General features: G+C 43.5%; 1 protein-coding gene and 1 pseudogene across 2 annotated transcripts in view; one reads left to right on the top strand and one right to left on the bottom strand.

The window, feature by feature from the left end:
* Positions 1-22,144, top strand: part of STON2 (stonin 2) — a 138,998-nt gene that overhangs the window by 80,785 nt on the left and 36,069 nt on the right. The window contains exon 5 of one of the 2 annotated variants that reach the window (XM_032405706.1): positions 2,322-2,492. The exons of the other annotated variant lie outside the window; for it this stretch is intronic. Within the exon in view, the coding sequence (XP_032261597.1) occupies positions 2,322-2,492 (171 nt within the window). The remainder of the gene's footprint in view (positions 1-2,321; positions 2,493-22,144) is intronic. 2 annotated transcript variants of the gene reach the window in all.
* On the bottom strand, positions 18,562-19,059 carry LOC116633211 (annotated as a pseudogene).

The raw sequence follows: 22,144 nt of genomic DNA, 5'->3' as shown, positions 1-22,144 counted from the left end.
GGCTCTTTCAGTCTGTGAATGGGCTAATGGTAACACCTACCTCACAGGGTTGTCAAGAGCAAGGTTTAGTCAAATTAATACATAGAAGGCATTAAGAAAAGTGCCTGGCACAGAGTAACTGCTCAATAAATGGGGTTCTTCTGGGGTGTCATTGTCATCATTGTTATTGATCCTCACAAAAACCTGTGATATGAGGTAGGTTTTAGATCCTTCCTGTCGTATCCATGAGTGTCAAGTGTGCAGGTTACTACACAGAGCTGGCAAGGGAGGCTGAGCGTCTGACGCTGAGTCATGAAGCATACTGTGACCCACACAGGGGTCCCTTTTATAAAGCAGTAATCCCATATTATAGATCGACCTTTTACTTTTCTTGGCTCCAGTTTATCAGTAGCAATTCTCTGTGGTGATATGGAAAATTTCAACTATATAAAGATTTTTTTTTTAAGTGCCAGATAACACATCGTGGGCCTGCTTTAATCCTAATTATTTTAAAAGTATTCATATATGCTTCATATGCATAAAAACTTCTAAAGCAGATTCCTAAGAAATTCCTGACAGTAGTTACCTCTGGGGGATGGGACTAGTGTTTACAAAGAAAAGGTCGATTTTTACTTTTTATTTTATACCCTTATATACTGTTTGAACTTTTTTGTCATGAATTTTTTTTATAAATTAAAAAAAAAAAAACTTAAAAAAAAGACAAGGAAAGTATCCTAGTCCATTTGGGCTGCTATAACAAAGTACCACAGACTGGGTGGCTTATAAAAAACAGAAATTTATTTCTCATAGCTCTGGAGGCTGGAAGTCTGAGATGGGGTGAGAGCATGGTCAGGTAAGGGTCCTCTTTTGGGAGGAAAACTTCTTGTATCCTCACGTGGTGGAAGGGGCTAGGCAACTGTGTGGAATCCCCTTTAGAAGAGTACCAATCCCATTCATGAGGATTCCACCCTTGTTATGTAATCATAGGCCCCACCTCCTAACACCGCATTGGGCATTAGGATTCCACATGTGAGTTTTGGAAGGACACAAACATTCAGATTGTAGCAGAGGGGGAGAAAAAATACAATAACCCATCTCTAGAACAATGTCTCCCAAACCCAAAAGATCCCCTCCTCCCACTCCAAAAGGCTTTGGGAAAGGAAACAGGGCACACTAGGTCCTGAGCTTGAAGACTCACAATATATGTTAGTAAACTAAAGATTGTGAAAAGCCACCATAAAAAAAACCTATATAGAATATTCTTCTTAACCTTTGTTATACCTATTAACATCCTGCAGAATTATATCTCATGGCATATCTGTTTTGGAACTGGTATAAAAACTTAAGAAAAGGCAACCTAGCCTTAGGTCAACTGCAAGTGGAAAAAAGGTGAATAGTTCTTTAGTAATTGTGGGTGACATAGCTGGTGGTAGTATGGTGTGATGATACTGGGTCTTCGATTCAGGCAAACCTGGGTCCAAATCCTGGGTCTTCCATTCCCTAGCTGGCCGAGCCCTCGCCAGGTTACCTAACCTCTGAGTCTCAGTATGCTCACGTGTGAGAGAGGAGGAAGGATACCTCCCTCCTAAAGGCATTTCAGGATTAAATGAGAAAAGTACCCGGTCCGTGGTCGGTACTCCTCACCCTTGGCTCCATCTCTCTATCTCCTTCCGCTGAAATACAGACAAATTGCTGAAGGATCCCTCCATTTTTGAAAGGCTTCACTTGAGGATTTAGCAGAGGCCAGGCTATCAGGTAACAAGTTCTTGCATCTTCAATGGGAATCCATTTCTAAAATCTTGATCTCTGGATACCTATTTCAAGAATGTGTCTCTTGTACAAGGGAAGGTTCACCGACTCTGGGAGACTGTTGAGAATCCTGTTTCTCTAAAAGTTAGAGCCTAAAAGAGAAATTCATTGTCTAAATCACACACCCAGGTTTGCCTTGCTCCAGGCCTTTCCAGGCCCTGCACCAAGGTTGCCCCTTGCTCTCATTTCCTGTGCTAGTGTTAATGCTCACACACAGTGGAAACCAGTTTCAGAGTTGAATTTAAAAGTATGTGCACCAAAGCATTGTCTTTTCAAAGTAACCTTTGTACAAAGCTCCTGGAATCTAATTACCCAAGTGTTATTTACCTCCCCCAAAATACCTGCGCCTGTGCAGATTGAGTTTAAAGTTCAGGAAGTATTAACAAAAGGAATCAGAAGCAAGATCTCAGACACAGCCTCTGAAGAATCTCCCTGTCTGTGCCTGGCCTCTCCCTCCTGGGTGTGCCCGCCTGGGAAGGCCAGTGAGTAACCTGCACATTTTTTTTTTTTCCATCTTGGCCCTTCCCACCCAGACGAGAGGACGGAGTGGCAGACAGGCAGGCAGTCGGCGGTGAGCCCTGTTCAAGCATGCACGGAGCATACCTCTACCTGCACCCAGGGCCTGGACCCCTCGGCACCCCCGCCCCACCCCAGGAGGAGTCAGAGCCCCTGCGAGGGTCCGGAGGGGGCCTCTGCTCCCAATGGTAAGGGCTGCCAGCAGCAGGAACACTTAATTCATTTCATTTGCTTTGGTGTTGGCTTTTCTTTCCAATTGCGTTTAGATGGGAGAGTTTCTGATGGAGTTAAAGGTGTTTTGTTTGGTTGATTGGTTAGTTCTCAGTGGTCCCAAGACAAAGAAATGCCTTCCCCCAGCAGGGTTTATTAGAACTTGTAACCTGATAGCCTGGCCTTGAAACAAAACTTAACATACTAATTACTTCTGGTTAGTACAGTTTACCCTTTGGCCCTCTTAAAAAAAAAAAAAAATATATATATATATATATATATATATATATTTACCATATAGGTTTTGAAGGAGGAAAAGTGCTAAGGATTGTGGCCATTTTAATACATGGGCACCTCTGACTAATTGAAAAGTAGCTTGTTACTACAGTTTTAAAATAGACCAAGATGACGTTTTGTCCCAAAACGAGCAAACAGAAAACCCTTTTAAAAAGATTTCAGTGTTGGACGAAAGATGCTAGCAGAGGGGCTTGAGCAAGGGAGTTACAAGATAAGTTGGTCTAATTAAATATATATGAACATGGAAGTATTGAAGCAAATCTGTAGTGCTCTGGGAAGAAGGGAGTCAGATGTTCGATGTGGGATTCATGTGGTATTTAAGGGAGAAAACTGAGATCTTTGTATAGTGTGCTGAGACTTCTTTGAGTGGAGCGTTGGAAGGCAAATGGAGCAGGCTGGGAAGCAGGTTTTCTGCGTGGGGCTGGTGCCAAGGATTTCTCCCTCAATTGCTGTGGGTGAGAGTAATTCAGAGTAATCAAGTGCTGCATTGTTAACAGGCTTCTGAGTTTCAAATATTTATTCTAAACACAGGCCGTTGATTGCACTGAATGTGAGGGAATAAAGCTGCTGCCCCTGGTTCCTGGCCTAGCCGAAACTTTAATACCTGAGGAGATTTCAGGAAAAAGGTTGTAGGAAAGATAAAGCTATGTGTAATGTGAATTTGATACTACACTATTAGAGTATATTTGAGATCGCCCTGTTCCTTGAACAGCCATGAGGAATTATACTGTGGTTACATTAGAGTGTTAAGATGCTGAGCTAAGGGGTTTCATAGGAGAATGGTGCAGAAACTGCAATAGAAATTGTCCAAAGCCGAGACACTCCCCTGACACATGTGGAAGTTTGCCTTGTGCCCGGATGTTCCTGCAAATGCAGCACAGGTTAGTCCTTGGCACCGCTATGCGGGCAACGTAAGGATTCTCTAGGGAGGAGCACCTGGGTGGCTCAGATGGTTAAGCACCTGTCCTCAGCGCAGGTCATGACCTCCAGGTCCTGGGATCGAGCCCCACATCGGGCTCCCAGCCCAGGGGGAAGTCTGCTTCTCCCTCTCCCTCTGCCTCTCCCCTTGCTTGTGCTCTCTCTCAAATGAATAAATAAAGTCTTTAAAAAAAAAAAAAAAAAGGATTCTCTAGGAAGAGCAGCCGGTACTTCACATAGCTAGGTTTTTAGAGCAGCATTAAAAAGCACTACTAAAAAGTAGTGTGCCAAGAAGGGTATGAAGTTGTGATGTGTGTGTGTGTGTGTGTGTGTATGTTCAAGTGGGGAGGAGCACAAGCAGGGTGAAGATCCCCTTCTTAGACTGCATACCCCTCTTCTGACATTCTGTCTTTTTCTGAAAAGAAATCAGTAATTCTTCATCGTTGTCACTATCAATGTTCCTGTGGTGATAATACCAGTAGCTTACTTTCTTAGAGCTTTGGTTTGCCCTTAGCTAATTAATCAAAAGCATAGTCTGACTGCAGCCCAATCCTCCAGCTCATTAAAAGACCATCCAAGAATGCACTTACTTTTATGCCGAGTGAGCAGAAGATGGGGGTGGGAACCCTTATGATGATTTCACCTGGAGATGCACAGTTTCTCTTTTGTGACTCTGTTCAGTTGTGATTGAAAAACAAACGGATGCCGCTCGGAGCTGCCCATGGAGTGAACAGCACTGGTAGCAGTTCTAGCCTTTGTGAGCGTTTGCAGTTTGGTTACTGCATGTTCAGGTAGAAAACATCACTATCCCGGGGGGCACCTGGGTGGCACAGTCGGTTAAGCGTCTGACTCTCGGTTTGGGCTCGGGGTCCTGAGATCGAACCCCATGTCGGGCTCCGCACCCGGTGGGGAGTCTGCTAGAGATTTTCCCCCTGCCTCTGCTACTTGTTCCCTCTCTCAAATAAATAAATCTTTAGAAAACCAAACGAAAGCCTCACTAGTGCTGCTGCACCTGCTTGTCTCCTGGATCCCATGCCCAGTGCTCGGGAGTGGAAGACCGTTTAGAGGAGAACGGGCAGTGTTTCCTCCTATTGATGGCCTGTTTTCAGAACTTTGTAGAGTTTCTTCTCAAACTAAATTAAATGCAGTATCTTCTTGAATTTGGCTTTTCTGAGGCATCTTTATGGTCAATTTAGCATTTCTTTTCATTTCATTGTGTTTTTCACTCACTCCTCTTGCTTAACCTTTTGAACAGTGATACCAAGCGGAGTGAAAACTGGCCATACAAATGGGAACCAAATATGCACTTAAGACAACCTTGTGTGTGAGCAGCCCGTGCTTTCTCCTTCCATCTTCCATGTCCCTTCCGAAGAGCCTCCAGGCACTACCCAGCCCTGGCCACTTCTCTGCCATGCTGTATTTTCTGGTTACTGGAATTCTTATCCCTACCGAACCTCACAAGTAGGTGTTTAGCGAAGTTAAGTAGAACTAACCCAAAGGTCATAGTAATTTTTCTAAAAAAACAGAACTGTAATAACTCCTGCTGCATCCCAGCCAGGCTACATACATCTTCAGGCGTGGGTCAGGGACACAGTTGTGGATTCAGCCACCGTCCTTTTACTGCACTTCCTAAGTGGGCACAGTCAAGCACGGCTGAGTGAAGCAGCTGGTGGCTAGAATATAATTAGCCTCAGCCTATAATCTTCAGTAAGCGCCAGTTTCCTGCTCCTCGGGGCGCTTTACCAGCCTAGTGTGTTATCTTTTTCCTGTAATATTTCTTACACTTTGGTGCTCCTCATGTCAAGGCTGTGGAGTCCTTTGCAGGATGTAGCCCTGGGGATCCTTTGGTCACATTTATCTGTAGGCACATCCTACTCCAAGAAGAGACATCGCAGAGAGACTCACCCTGAACAAGTCCTCATAAGGATGGCATGTCATCCACATCATCTTTAAAAACCTCAAAGGATAATATGAAATAGTGCTGAGAAGAAATAGATTTCTTTTGCTTTCTTTGGGACTGAGGTCTTGAGGAATAAGTAAGGTATGTGTATGCAGGCAGGAATAGAAATGAGGAATATCAGACAAAACTTCACCCTGAGAAGTGTATAACTTCTTGAGATTAGGTGAAAACTTTGGCCTAGAAATCCTATTTGGCTTAAGGCAACCTTTTCTCCCTTCAGTTTTGTAATAGACTTTGAAGCTAGTCTCTTGTGATAATGACCTTGTAGCTCCCCTTATCAAGAGGTAAAGTCTGTTTATCCAGCCCCTGAATCTGAACGAGGCCCTGTAACTTACTCGGGCCAATAGAATACGCAGGAGTGAAAGTGTGCCTATGTACCAGTCCCCAGCATAGGTCTTAAGCAGCCTCATACACGTCTACTTGCTTACCTAGAATCTAGCCTGGTCACCCTATGGATGCTCCTGGACTCAGTTGCTGTGGCCCAGAGACCCTTGTTTCCCTGCTGATAGTGATCTTATACCAGATATATGAATGAGGATATCCTAGACCAGCCAGCTGACCTGATACATGAGCGGGCCCAGCAGAGATCACACAAACTGATCCGGAGACTCAGGAGGAATAATGAGTGCCTATTGTTTTAAGCTACTGAGTTTTGGAATGGTTTGTTATGCTAACAACAACTAATGGATTCATGTGGTCACCTGGAGATGGTACATCTATTTTCACTTTTTGGTCTGTTAACATCATCACAAATGCTTAGTGCAGCTCAGCATAAGAAATTCAGTCAGTGTTTGGAAGGGTTCTATTAGATGGGGGGCATTTCCAGTTCTTGTGATCATCGGCATTACTTTGAGACCTTTTTAACATCACATGTCGGGGTGCCTGGGTGGCTCCGTCAGTTAAACATCTGCCTTCAGCTCAGGTCATGGTTCCAGGGTCCTGGGATGGAGCCCTGCATCGGGCTCCCTGCTCAGCGGGGAGCCTGCTTCTCTCTCTCCCTCTGCTGCTCCCCCTGCTTCTGTTCCCTTTCTCTCAAATAAATAAGTCTTCAAAACAAAAAAACCCAACACACGTCTGGGCCTTATGTCAGATTATTCAACTAAATATCTGTACGTGGGGACTAGGAATCTGTAATTCCGAAAGCTCTAGTGATTATCTAGGATTGAGAACCAATAAGCTAGTGATCTTGTTGGTCCCTTCTGTTACTGAAAGATGCTGTGATTGCAGTTCTTCTGTACTTAGGAAAACAACACTCCCATGGTTCAGAGTTCCTTGATATACTTCAAGCCACATAAGTAAACTTTGTCATCAACTTCGGACAATCACACTGACCTGATCTTACATGGGGGAAAATTCACAGGTGCAGACAGATGGCTGCAGTTATATGTTGTTTACTATTGTATCCCCTGAGATTTACAACGTGGTATAGACTCCATGAATAAGTCTTTGGCATTGGGGATGTAATAGGACCCTGCTTTGAGGACCTTATAGTCCAATGGGGAGGAAATATCAGAAATCTTTTACTTGTTACATATTAAGAGAACAAAGCAAACAAGTTTTTTTTTTTTTTAAAGATTTTATTTATTTGACAGAAAGAGACACAGCAAGAGAGGGAACACAAGCAGGGGGAGTGGGAGAGGGAGAAGCAGGCTTCCTGCCGAGCAGGGAGCCCCATGAGGGGCTCAGTCCCAAGACCCTGGGATCATGACCTGAGCCGAAGGCAGGCGCTTAACACCTGAGCCACCCAGGTCCCCTGCAAACAAGGTTTTGACCCTTAAACTACAGGTGAATACAACACAAAAATCTCTGTAGCATACAACAGTATGTTTTTATTAACCCCTCTGTCTGCAGGTTAGGGTGGGGAGAATCCACTGATCTTGGCTTAGCTTAGTTGGGGGTGGCTTTATTCAACATGTCCCTCAACCTTTCCCTGAGATCAGCTATTAGCTTGGGCGCATTCTTCTCATGGTGATGGCAGATATAAAAAAAAGCGTAAGCCACAATTAGCAAGCTCATTTCAAGCTTCTGGTTATGTCATTAATCTGTTAACATCTGTTGATCAAAGCAGGTCACATGGCCAAATCCATTGTCAAAGGCCAGGGAAATATAGATTTGCAGAGAGAAACTGTAAAGTCAGGATGAAGTCATTTCTTTAGATCACACGTTTGCTACCATCATTTCTTTCTCAGGCTAAAAAAAACCAGTTTTCATGTAGTCAGATCATTTGGGACCTTTTCCTAAATCTTAGCCCAGGGTTGCAGTGGTTAAAAGAGATTTGGGTGAATATCCCTTTCTGATGGCCCATCTCTCCCTGGATTGCTTGGTGAAAGACCTTTAGCCTGTGCCTCTGGTTAAGATAGGAAACTAGTGTTCTTAAATATGATTGAGCTGCTCAAGTGTTCTCCAGGGCAGAAACTATGTTTTACAGTGTTACTAAGAATAGCAACGGAGTACAGTTAGCATTGAACAATTCAGGTTTCAACTGAGCAAGTCCACATAGACATGGGTTTTTTACAGTACCGTAAATGTATTTTCTCTTCCTTATGATTTCTTTTTTAAGATTTTATTTATTTATTGGAGAGTGAGAGACAGCCACAAGCAGGGGGAGGGGCAAAGGAAGAGGGAGAAGCAGACTCCCCACATGACCCTGGGATCAGGGCCTGAGCCGAAGGCAGACACTCAACCGACTGAGCCACCCAGATGCCCCTCTTCCTTATGATTTTCTTAAGGAAAGATTTCTTACTTTTAATGTTATCAATAAGGCTTCTAGGCAACAGTTGTCTATTAGTGGTCAGGTTTTGGGGAGTCAAAAGTTACATGTGGATTTTCAACTCTGTCGGGTGTTGGCTTCCCTAACTCCCAGGCTGTTCAAGGGTCAACTGTATTTCAGGCCACTGATGTATAGGCATTGCTATTGATCAGTCTGTGCCTTTGGATCTACAGAGTGTATCAGATTTACCTCTGAGGAAACTGAGGTACAAAAGATTATGGAAATTCCACGAAACCGCATCTCCTGGCCATCCGAGATTAGCAACCTGTCCCGTTGGTTTTTCCACTTTTGCTCGGCAGCCTGATCGATGCTGCCTTGTTTCACAAAAAGCGTATGAGGATATCATTACCTAGTGAGTTTAGCTTCCTAAGAAACCCCTCCCTCATAGTGCTTATGCTCCATGGGAAAAAAAGAAGTCCAGCAGGAAGGTATTCAGTACTGTAAGATTTCTGCACTGCAATGTTAGGGAAAGTAAGCTGGATTATAAGTCCTTTCTAAATTCTCTTTCCTAAGGTTTCTTTGTTACTGTCTTGACCACAGAAGTAAAATGGAGTGGGGGCTGTTTAGATAGAAGTCCTCAGTGCTGCTTCCATGGGTTCTCTGAGCCCTCACCTGTTGTTTCTGTTGCGGACTGACTGACTGTTCAGCAAATGCCTGCAGTGGTTCTCTGACAAACAGGGCTATTTCTATTGTATGTGGAAAGCTGACTTGATTAAACAACTCATTCAAATTAATGCTTTGTAGAAGGCATGATATGGGAACAGGCATTTCTAATGGTGTTCTTGTCAGATTAGCACGTGCAAACAATCAAATAATGGCAGTGGCCCAGAATATGTAGAGACCGCTACAATTAATGTATAAGCTGGTTATCTTGGATAGGTTGTCTCCATTCTGGCGATGGCTTTGCTGAGAACCTCATGTGTCTCCCATATAATGCTGCATAATATGTTGTTATCTGAGCAATGATTTAATATCCTACTCCTCCTCTTGCTCATTGCCAAGGGCCATATCTGCATTGTTTACCGCTGAAAACCTAGGGCCCAGCACAAGAGAATCTAAATAAATAGATATGGGGTGAGTGCACGAGTGAGTGGATACTAGGACTACAATATCCAGTGCCTAAGACAAATTTAGGGTTCTTTCCAGGTAATTCTGCCCCCAACAAGGGGCAGTGAAGGGTTAATGTTCTCTTTGGGAGCTGGAGGGATTTGGATATGGATCTCAGCAGAGCTGCTTGAATCACATTCTTTCTGCTACTATAGCAACAGGTTGAGAATTCTGCAGGCTTTGTCGACTGCCTCCTGCCTACGTTGGAAATAAGAAATGCCTGTGTGCAGGCGACTTCATTGTCTGGGGGACAACTTTTTTTTTCTATGATGTTTCAATGAAGCAGCTTCTTTGCAGAGACAAAGAGGCCAACACAAAGCAGGGGCTAAGAATCATGGAAAGGCAGAGAGAGATCTTGTTTTGATTGGAGGGACATTTCTAGTCTTGTCTCCTGAAGAGGTATGAAGTGGGGAAGGATTTGAGGTTTAGTGGTAGTCGGGAGTATCTCTCCCTCCCTTCTTCATGAGACTTCTCTTCTGAGAGACACCCCCTGGCAGCTTTTGGAAACCTTTCTTACTATCTTTGCTTAACAAATAGGGTGGTGGTGAAGCTCTTGGATTATTGCCCATGTTGTGTTCACTTCTAAGTTTGGAGAAGCCAGAGTGGACCAGAATGTAGGTTTTCCCCTCTGTATTCACTCTGTATCTTTGTTGTGTACTGAGAAGGAAGGGCAAGCTAACTGAGACTGAGAAATGGTGGTGTTAGTCTTTACTTGGTGTAGCAGTGTTGTAAAGAGAGGGACGAAGATGGGAAAGCTGCTGAGGAAAGTTGCTTGGGTGGTATTAGATTGCCAGGAGGTGTCACCCGGCATTGAAAAACTGCCCTGTGAACTCAGGGCTGCTTCTCAGGTGTGGTTAAGCTTAGCGTTTAGGGCTAATTGTAGTTCCTGCTGGGCTAATGGGTGAAGTCAGTAGACCTTAAATATCACTTTGAATTGGTTGGATCACATTGCCACAATACCGTTTTCACTTCTACATCTTGTTTCCACTTTGCATGTAGATGGCGAAATCCGCCTGGTTCCCTCTTTGTTCCTGGTTCACAGAAACGTTTTGGTCAGAAATACCTGAATGTGTCCAGCCGTTCTGCAGAAGCAGCACTAGGTTCTTTTATTAAAAGTTCAATTTTAGGGGCACCTGGGTGGCTCAGTCGGTTAAACACCTGACTCTTGGTTTCTGCTCAGGTCAGATCTTGAGGTGGTCAGATCAAGGCATTGGGCTCTGGGCTGAGCTTGGATTCTCCCTCTCCCTCCCCTTCTGTACCTGCCCACCTACCCCCATCACCCCCACGCTCACGCTCTCTCAAATAAATAAATAAATCTTAAACAAAAATTTAAAAGTTCACTTTTAAAAATCTTTTATCCCCAACCCACTGCATGCCATTTGAATATGGGATAAACCCTATGTCTGTATGTCTCAGAGTTCCCTCAGCTCTGCTTTTTAAGTCTGGTGTGGCCACCGAGACTGCGTTCTTGTGGTGTAGTCCTAAGGGCTTTAGGCTGAGAGCCAGCAGCCCTGGGGGTCTAGTCCTAGCCCCAGTGGCCTTGGGCAGCTCATAGGGGGATCTTAATTCCTTTGCATGTGGAATGAAAGATGTGGATGACATTGCTAACATTTCATTCACGTCTCTCCTACACACAAAAAAATTGGTACTGCAGTTGTTTGAAAAGTAAAAAAAAGCCTTTGCTTTATTGAAGATCTTATAATTTGCAGCTCCCTTAACTCCTGCTCATACTTCAGGTCTCCACTTCAGTGTCACTTCCTCAGGGAAGCCTTTCCTGACCCCTGCCCCCCAAAGCACCCCCCCCCCCCCGGGCTAGAGCAGGGCTCCAGGCTTATGCTCCCTGCTAAGTGTGTTCTTTTATTTCATCACACTTAGCGCAGTTTGTAATGATCTATTTCTTGCTTGGGGGGGGGGTGGTTTGTTTTTATCAATTTTCTCTCTCATTCTGAGACTGAGGACTCTGGGAGGCAAGCGCCCAGTCTATTTTATTCACCATTGACTCTGCCTAGGAACCACTCAGTAAACATTTGTTGAAGGCTCAACAGTGCTACATTAGGCTTTCTAGAGGGTACAAAGATGATTATATGACAGTCTCTGCCCTTAAGGATCTTCAGGTTTACTTTTCCTGTTTCTCTTCTCTACCATCCCACCCCACACCCAAAATATGCTGCAAGAAATGAAAACAAAAAACCCTGGGCTCTTGTCATTGACCTGATCATGAGACAGGTTTTAATTTTCCTTGATTGGACTGATTAGTCCTTTGTGACAGAATCCATGAACTGAAGCAAGGTCCTGGAAGGAGGTTATAGGAGATAGTACACAGAATGAAAGTGGTGGACAAAAAAAAAAAGGGAAAGAGAGAGGGAGGGAGAAATGAGGACAAGACAGCAAGAACATTGAAATCATGGAATTCTATCTTTTTAATTAATTTGTAAGTGTCCTTTTTTGACTGATGGGCTTTATAAGCAAGGACATGTTTCTTAAACAGACTTCTTACCTTAAGTGTTGAGTAATGGAAACACAAAAAATTTGCAACCAAAAGGTGATTATAAGCACACAAAAAGTTGACTTGGCTCCAGAAATCTCTTTGCTTTAAAAACCAGAAGGATACCAGTTTTCAAGAGGATTGGCAGGTTCCTGGAAACCAGTAGAGTTATGATCAATATAAGCATTTGCACTGGGAAACTAGAGCTAGCCATTGCAGATCTAAGCAGCAAGCCTAGACTAGATGCTGCCGGGAGGGAAAAGCAAGAATTCCTTAGGTTGGAGGTGTGATGGATATTCATCAACCAGGTACAGGAGGCATGGAGGGAAGTTGATTGAATTAGAAAGTACAACTCCTTCTGGTCTCACTGAGTTTGCAGTTTATAAGGGGAATGACTTAGGGGAGATTTACTGATTACGTTTCTGTAGAAAGCATGAAATCTCTAGCTTCAAAAAGCCAAATAGCTTCAATTTATCTTGAGAACAGGTAGAGAGGTAGAGAGTATGGACAGTTGAGATAAGGTAAAGTTTCCCTTCTGGCTCCTCTCCTTAGAAAGTTCAGCTTCCGCGGCAAAGGACAGCTTTTGCCCGCATAGTTGCCCCAGCTTCCGTTTCTCACCAAAACCCGCAGACACGGAGGGTCTCCGTAGCCTGCCTTTACGCTTGGTCCGCTTGGGAGCTTAAACCCCTGCCAGACTATATCCCTCCCAAAGCCATTCCAGGAAGAAAAGAATGACTAAAACAATCACACAATCGCTCTTCTTTATGAGGAGGAAGGAATTTTAGCCAAGAATGCAAGGTGTGCCTGTGGGCTTTGTGCCTACACTGCACAAATCCTACACACGCCCACGCCCACACACACGTATGTCCATTCTGCTTTCCACTTAATTGGCGGGGACAGTATGGTATGCCTTGTTGGCCAAAGACCAGGAAATAACTGTGTTAGGTTGACATGTAGCCAAGCCATCAAGCTCATGTGTCTCACTAGACAATGTTAATTGGCCCTTCCTTCATTTACAAAAATATACTCAACAAAGATAATATGTGGGAACGTGGTGCTTTCCTATCTGATATCCCCTTCCGAGTTAGTTCCAGAGAAGGTCTGCTCCAAGCTCTGTCTTGGTTTCCTAGGAATTTGCCCCTTTCCAGCACTTTCACACAATTCTTTACAAAGCAAATCCCTTTGTTTTCAGTGGTAAAGCTTCTCTTTAATCTCGGCTCTACCACTTCCTACCCGTACAGTTTGGGCATGTTATTTAACCTCTCTGAGCCTCATTTACTTCGTCTTTATATGGAGTCAATAAGAATGTCTCTCTCAGAGGAGCCTTGTGGGAAGGAAATAAGATCATCTAAGAAAAGTTTTTTTGCACAGTGTCTGGCACATTGTTATTGTTTTTAGTCCGATAAAGAGATCTCACCCTTTTCTCTTCTTCTTTGCCCCTCCTGAGTTAGAAACACCCCTTGACATTTGGTACTTCTCAATATCAGGGTTCTGTTCCAGTGTGGGGAGAGGAGAGCAGAGCAGAGATGGCTGGGCAGGAATGGGGGTGATGGAGACCTGTGCCCTTGTTCTTTACTCCCTCCTATCACGTTGCTCTTTCCACCATACGACAGGTTCTGTACCTGTCGATGGCTGGATACAAAACTAGGTGCAGTGCAAAAAGGAATGTGGATTCAGCTGTGTCTTCCAGAAGTGGTAATCTAAGTTCCAGGCTCCCTTTTACCTGTTCTCCAAGTCTGTAACACCTCTTGCTGTTTAGCTCAAATCCTAGCTCAAACCTACCATGTGAACTAATGTGAACTAATGTCGAATACAACAAGCACTCTAGGGTTACCAGTGGTACCGGTATATTTGATCATGGAAGACAGGAGTAGTCATTGAAGCATTTGGCACTTAGAGGAAAACACTTGTAAAAAGTCAAAGAGCAGGTCAGCTAGCAAACTTTCTGAGCTATCCAATCTCTCGGGACTCATGGGCTTGAGAGGAAGGAGTGTGAATCACTGGAGCTGGAAAGAAGGCACAGGAGAAAGGACACAGGAGCTCCCCTGTCCAGCTCCCCTGTGAAAGAGTGGCCATTACAATGCCGCTGAGTAGCGCAGCTGGGACCCTGAGCTGCCGTAGCCCTTGTCTCTGGACCCACCCAGTACAGGGGATGATCAGACCTTCCATAACGTATATAAAGCACATGGCTTTAAGTGCTGGCATAAAGTCAATACTCAAGAAATGTTCACCATGATTAGCTCATGAATAACACCTGGCTGTTCTGCAGTTGGATGCAGAATTCTGCTTCCATGTCACCACTTGTTGCTGATGCTGTCTGCAGCTCTGATTAGTCTTGACAGTTTGTAAGGTGGAACTGAATGAGCCGTTTTGAGGGTTCAGAGATACTGTTCTGCTGTTACCATAGATGGTGAGAAAGAGCATATGACAAGCAGGCTCATCACACCATGAGCGGGCAGCTCTCTGGGGATGATGGCAGGACGGCACTGTATATATTTTTATCTTTAACGTGAATTCATATTTTATTGTTTCTTTCATGAGTCTCATCAAGGCAATGTCTTATTCATTCTGGTGGAAGTGGGGTGGCTTTCATTGCTATCTTTCACAGTAAAAAAAGTGGAAGAGTAGATATAAATTATAGAGTTTTAAACACTAGACAAATTCAGGGTTATCTGATCCAACCCCCTCACTTTCCAAATGGGGAAATTGAGGCCCAAGGGTGTTAAATGAATTCTCTGAGTGGGGCAGAGGGACAGGTCTTCCAGCCCTAATTCAGGGTCCTCTATGTGTGGTCTTTTCATTTATTGCTCTTCCAAAGTGACCATGGGCATCAAACGATTTGAGAGCCATTGTTTTTGAAATGTAAAGGTGGTCATCTGTGTGGAGGATTCTCAAACAAGATAATGACACCTTTGACCCAGTCTCTTCCTGTCTTTGGCACGTTATCCCTGACTCGACACAGGAAATACACATCTGTTATGTGAAAGAGGCAGTGATGACAGAATGAACAGTTCCTGTTTTTCCCCTCTGAAGGAGAACTCCTCCACTAACTCTGTGCGCTTAATACACAGTCATGATCAAAACAGATTCAGATCTCTGAACTCCATACCTGGTCCAGAGGATTGATTGAAGGAATATTTCATCATCTATTGAATATCCATCTTCTATGGAACCTCATCCTCTAGCTCTGGTAATTCAAAGAAAAGGTCAGATCTACAGAGCACAAGACCTGGATATTTATGAGTAGATTTTTCTCAAGGATGATTGGTTAAGTGATTTTTAGTTCTTTTAACTAAGCAAAATTTCAAGATATATGTTGATAAAACAAGAAGGTATGGAGAAAATATGCATTCAAGATATAATACCAATTGTTCAAAACCAAGATTCAAACATTGTAGAATTATCCAGACTAGATTAAGTTTTTCTCTTGATCTATAGATTATCTTCTTAGCAGTTCAGATGCAACATTTGGCATTTCCTTCTCTGTTTAAAGCCAATAATTACTTATTTATCAAGCAATTGTTATGTGTCAGACTCTATAATGATGCTTTTCATGAGATCGCATTTAATTTACATAGTACCCTGAGGTAGGTGTGGTTTTTCTCATTTTATTGATAAGGACACTAAGGGGTCAAGGTAACCAGATTTTTTGGGTGTTTGATGACCTATTTCTGTTCCCATGGAAGCAGGGCAGAGTAAGGTTTTAGGCAAATATCAAGGAAAGATTGTTAATCCAGTTGCTGAACCAAATAAAGCTTGACTATCAGAAGACCAGCCTATTCTACCTGGCAAGTACCATCCTAGAAACCCGCCCTCTGAATTTTGAAGTTGCAGCCTATTAAAGGAGCCATTCTGCCCCGATCCTCCCACAGTCCCTTAGCGTGTATGTCTATGGGTAAAAGATGTTCTCTCGGTAAATCTGGTTTCTTTTGAGAACTTCTGTTTCGTCCATCACTTCTTTCAATTTTCCCTGCACCAATAGCTAGCTACCCTTTCTTCATGGGCCCCTTCATGGGCATTGCTAGGGATGGATTCAGAATTAGAGCATGAGTGTCTAGGTCTCCTCTGACACCAAGAGGCACATCTGTGAATAAATGCTCCAACTACAGTACTTGGGACTCTATGATTGTGTGTTGTTCTTAGAAATAATTTCTGGGTCTGAGCCGGATTGCATAAATCCAGAGACATTGCAAGTCTTGTCACTTACTAATGGTGAAGGCTAAAATCTGTAAACTTTTTTTTTTGTGAAGTCCTTTCAGAACCAATTTACATTCGACAGACAAAAGCCATTCTCCTTCCTTAGTCACAATAATAAAAGCTAAAGATATAATAGCTTCAGATACAGTATCTCATTTACCAGCCACACCCGTCAGAAAGAATGTTAGTCCCTTCTTATGTATAAGGAAATTGAGACTCAAGTAGATGCTCCTGTGTTCAAGATCACATGCTGGGAAATGTCAGAGTACATTTCTCTAACTCTGAAGCCCACACTATGGTGTATTGTCCCTTTTTAAAAAAAAAAAAAGGAAATACAGAAATTTACTCACCAGCTTTGACTCTGAGTTTTGAATGTTTTCGAGAAATCAAACCCCGTCAACCTCAAGGAATGAAGATTTGCCACCACTAAGGTCATGTTGAAGAAAACACCATAGTTTCTAAAACACTTCCAAAAGATGTAATCCAGAAATGCCTAATGTTACAATTGTATCAATGCAATATGTGTATGATTTGCCAGCTCAGACTCGTTTGGAGGTATAATTTCTTTCTGTTTCTTAAAAATCTCTCTTGTTAATGTTGGCCTGTGCTCTTATTTTGTGAAACATGAAGGGCCTGAGCACGTGATTACTGAGATGATTTCCCAAACACCCTTCCAGTTACAACAGTGTTCCTATAGATTGTCACCCCTTTCCCCCCTGCTGCCTATTCAGGATAATTTAATTTTTAGAAGTGCTCCTTATTTAAATAATATTCTACACAACGTATTATTTGCTCTTCCACTTAAATTATCAGTACTCATTATTATAGCCGTCAGCACAAAAAAAAAAAAAAAAGGAGTAATTATCATGCTTAGGCACAGCTGCAGAGCTGTCTTTGCTGGATACTTTGTTAAGGGGTTAATGCTCTGTTGTACCTTTTTATTGTCTGCTTTATTGGAGAATGTGCAGTTTTAGCTAGATTTCCCCTTCTTCATTTCCCTAGGAGCCAATGAGTTGAAAATGCCATTGTTTTTCCTAATGTGAGTGTCTGGGAGAACCAGCCCTGGGATGTCAGAAAGCTCATAGTTTTTTAAAAAAATCATACTTCAGTCATGAAAGGATGAGGACTGAGTTTCAAGAAGGTGAAATTTCTTGTTTGCACAGTGTGACTAGTCAAGCTGTACTTTTGTGCTTAGCACCAAATATAAAAATAGATGATGTCACTACAGGGAGAGTGAATGAAGGAATCAGTGGGATTCTTTGGTTGTAAGCAACAGAAATGGACTCTGGCTAATTTGAAATTTTCTTAGGAGGAGAGTATATTGGAAGGATATGGAGGGACAAAGAGAAGAATGTGCTCACAGAACTGAAGGAAAAACAGAAATCAAGCTGAAAAGCCATACCCAGAAAGGGGAGGTAGAACAGAATTTGGGTCTCTGGCAAGGACTCTCAGATGGTTTCTTCTAGTGCTGTCAACCGTTTTCAGTTTCATTTTCATTCCCTGTAGAGTAAAATTCCAGAGAAAGAGCTTTGTAGTGACTTACTTAGCTTATTAGCTCTTGTGGCTTTGGGGAGGCTTGGGCCTTGTCTGGCAGCCCCACCAGTCAATCTCTAGTAAGGCAGCCCCTAAAAAATGCATTTTAAACAAGAGTCAGAAAGTAATAACTATAAAGGAAAAAACTGGTAAATTAGACTACATTAAAATTAGGACTGTTTACCAGTAGATACTATTAAGAGAGTTAAAAGCAAGCTACATCATGAGAGGAGAAACTTGCAATAGACTTATCTGACTGGAAACTCATATCCAGAATATATAAGGAACTTCTACACATCAACTCCAAAACAGCAGACCACCCAATGGAGAAAAGCCTTGAAAAGGTACTCGCAAAAGAGGATATCCAAATGAGCAGCAGGTGTACAACTTCATAGCCATCAGGGAAAGCCCAAATAAGGCCACAATTTGACACCACTATACACCTACCATCATAGCTAGAATGAAAAGGACATGGGGCGCCTGGGTGGCTCAGTTGTTTAAACGTCCGAAGAACCCACTGGTAGCAGGAAGAAGCAAGAGTCTTCGAGGGTCGGGATGCCTGGGTGGCTCAGTCGTTAAGCGTCTGCCTTCGGCTCAGGCCATGATCCCAGGGTCCTAAGATCGAGCCCCGCATCGGGCTCCCTGCTGGGCAGGGAGCCTGCTTCTCCTGCTGCTGCCACTTCCCCTGCTTGTGTAATCTCTCTCTCTCTCTCTCTGACAAATAAAAAAAAAAAAAGAGGAATCTTCTAGGGTCTGGCATTTGATGAGATAGATACTAAGTTACTGGGCATTTCCATTGTTTTTCCATGGCAGAACATACAGCAGAGACGTGGGAACATGCATGCCTGAAGCCAGGTTACTCTTACGTGCCGTAACTCTGTTGCTTGTAGGGCTGTTGTTGCTGCAGTAGTCAGCTGTGCCCCAGACAGATGGGGTGCTGGTCTCTTCCCACTGAGCTTCCTCCCAGTCTTCATCGCAAAGGAGGGGTAAACCGCCTGTGCTCTCAACCAGAGTCTCTTGTCCAGGGTTCCTGGTTTGACAACATCCTGCTCAATACAACTTGTGTCTTCACAGCTTGAGATATGATGACTGATTTTTGGCCCAAGGAAGCTGGTGATGAGCATTGAAAGGACAAAGCCAATTTGCTTGCGACATCAGGATGATTCTTTCTGCCTTTGATAAAATGATAAGACTGCAGACCCTGATCTGGTGGTTTTTATCATAGGAGCATTATAATAGCTTCTCAGGGTCCAGGGAATTGATGTAAGTTTTTTCCATGTTGGAAATGAAAGAGCTGAATCCAGGTGCTGGGTCGGGCACAGTCTCCCCACATCCAAAGCGCATTGAACTTTAAATGTGTGATTTATGTTGTCTTTTTTCTATGTGTGTTTTATACTTGAATAAAAATTTTATAAAAAGAGAATAATGAAAGCCCTCCAATTCATGCATTCCCTGGAGTAACCATGCCTCCTGACTATCCCTCCCTAACTGTAAGACTTTGAGCAAGTTACTTCTTTTGCCTCCATTTTGTCATTTATAGAAGGGAGAAAATAGCAGTACCTACCTCACTGGGTTGTTGGAAGGCTTAAATGAGATGATCCAGGTAAAGTGTTTATAACACTGCCAGACACACAGAAAGCAGAAAGTAACTGTTAGGTTCATATATTGTGCAGTAAGTTCTCCATACTAGGTATGCTAGGGGATGTAAAGAAGTATAAAACGTGGGCCTCAAAGAGCTTATAACAATCGTCATTAGAAAGACAAGGTATGTAACAGAACAAATCATTGACACTCCAAGAGGGTATTGGGAAATTACAGAGAAGAAAAACCTAAGAATTCAGTGGAAGGAGAAATTACTGTAGGTTGGAATGTTCTGGGCAAAACTCATAGAGTTGTGAGAAGTCAGAAGAGGGGCTGCCCTTGGAGGGGGCATGACAAGAAAGAAGTACAAGGGGATTTCTTTCTACTTCTGGTACGGGTTACATGAATGTAGTCGGTGTGTGAAAACTTCTGACATGTTCGCCCTTCTGTGTGTGTGTTGTACTATATGATTTTGAAGCCTGGTTGATATCTGATCTGAGGCAAGTTACTTCACCTCTGTGAATTTCATTTTCTTCACCTATAAACTATACTTAATATCTTACATAGCGTTGTCACGAGGATTAATGAACAAAGAGTATGTAGAACGCCTAGTCCAGGACGGCACAGTAAAATAGTTCATGTACCCGATGTGCTAACTGGGTTAGAAGGTGACAGACTGGGATAGACCTTCCCCATGTTAAGATCTGGAGCCTTTATCTGGGGCTTATTGCTTTGTCGAGGGAATGACCTCATGCCATTATTGGTGTTGTGAATGGAACCTGTCACAGTTTGTCAGTGTGATGGCGCAGTGACTCAACCGCTGGGACAAAGGGCACTTCTGCTTATCAGAACCGCTGCTCGACAATTGTCCCACACCGCCACTGTCCCTTTCCTTTTCCTGTTTAGTCAGAGCTCCACCTGCGAGTGCGAGTCAGTGCCCGATCCAGGTGTGCATCAGTAAACATTTACCGAGTGTCTGCTGGCTGTCAGGTATTATGTTAGACCCTGATGGAGCTGGTAATAATGAACAGAAACAGGCTAAAATGTACATAAAATAAGACCTGGGCTTTGCCTTCCAATAGCTATAGTCTAGTAACAAGATATATGTGCTTCTTCTGAAAGCTATTTATTTTCCCCCTCCTCTCCCCTCTTTGTCTCTCCTGTTATCCTCCACTCACCCACCCCTTCCCCCTCACACACCAACCCTTCCCTGAACTCCACTCCGTGGAAGCAGGCTACGAGCCATTTAACATGGCCTCTATCCAACAAAAGCAATCAACTCGTAGCATATATCTTCTTCTTGGCTCCCCCAAAACTTTAGACAGCCATGCCTTCCATTAATTATGATAACAGAAGCAGCCATTTATTAGGTGTCTGGTACATACAAGGCATTATGCCAGGCCCTTGCCTACATTATCTGTAACTCTCACAACATGCTGCAGGGCATCATTATCCCATTTTATAGGTGAGGGACCTGAGGCTCGGAGAACAGAAATCACTTGCCTGACGTTACCCACAGCCTGTTTGTGGTCCAGTGCTCTCTCCCGTGTGCCGTGCTCCTTGTGGAGCTGTTGGCAGTGTTCGCTCTGATGATTAAACATTGTAAACAGCCTTCTGCGTCAGTTCATCAGTCAGCTTCGCACATATAAACCTGTGTGGTTAGCAGAGGCTGGTGCCAGGGCCACTCTTGCTGTAATTATTCTAGCTTGACTGGAAATGTCAATAAAGAGCCACTCAGCCTCGCAAACAACTTCTGACCTCTTGTTTTGTAAATGCCTTAATATTCAGCAGCACTAACGTGCTGTGCCGTCAGGAGGGATACTGAACCTATTTCGTTATCTATATTAAAATCTTGGATGCAGGTGCCTCAGGAAGAGCCTCTGTGTATTGAGAAAATTCTGCCACTTTGGCCCTGCCTCACTAGGCTGTCTCTCTCGGATTAATTTAGTACTTGCCACTAGCCTCTGTTCTAGGGATCTGGAGACCAATAGGGCCATGTGATGCAGGTTAAAGGGAGCATTGCCATGAGCTGGGCACAGAGGAGGCCCCGCAATCAGGTGCATGTTCTGGGTGGTTTTGTGTGGAAAGGCCCAATGCAGAGTGGCTGTTTTTCCCACTAGTCCAGGTGTTTTGGGGTCCTGGGCTCTAACCCTGTGGAAGCCACTCAAACTGAGATAGCCAACTCTATGTAACACAGTCTCATGGCGTATGTTGGGCACAAGTCATGTTCACACGAGGAGGGGGATCAAAAGCCAGCAAATCACTGTGGGTTGCAGGTCTAGTCTTAAGCTTTCCAAGCCTTAGAAAGGTAATCACATTCTTGTTTTGAGAGGTAAGCCTTTCTGGGGATTGACGCACCATCTACAGTAGGGGACATATATTGGCAGTCCGACTAACACCAGTGATTTGCTCAGAAATAAAAGCTACTCTAATTTGAGTTTTTTCTGCCTGTGCTTAGATTTTTAGGTATTATTTCCAGTTCCCACAACCACCCCTCAAGCTGTTGGATAGTTACTCGCATTTCACAAATGTCAGTACTGAGCCAGCATCCCACCCAGGTAGACTTGGTTCCAGATCTTGAGCTCTTTCCACTCTTTCTCAGCACCTGAAAGCACTCTGTCTGCTGTTAGATTTCCAGTGGAGATGTCAGCTGCTTTGCCAGTTTGGCTTCAACCAACTCAGGCAGAATTATCAAGCATTTCCCTTTTTGGGTTCACACAGCACTTTGCATATACCTATAGGAGCACTTTGTATTGTATGGTAATTGCACTGATAATGTCTT

This window comes from Phoca vitulina, unplaced genomic scaffold, assembly GCF_004348235.1.
Source record: "Phoca vitulina isolate PV1807 unplaced genomic scaffold, GSC_HSeal_1.0 scaffold7, whole genome shotgun sequence".
In the NCBI taxonomy this organism is placed as follows: domain Eukaryota; kingdom Metazoa; phylum Chordata; class Mammalia; order Carnivora; family Phocidae; genus Phoca; species Phoca vitulina.
Note: the sequence above shows the minus strand (reverse complement) of the source record. Positions and strands in the feature narration are given on the sequence as shown.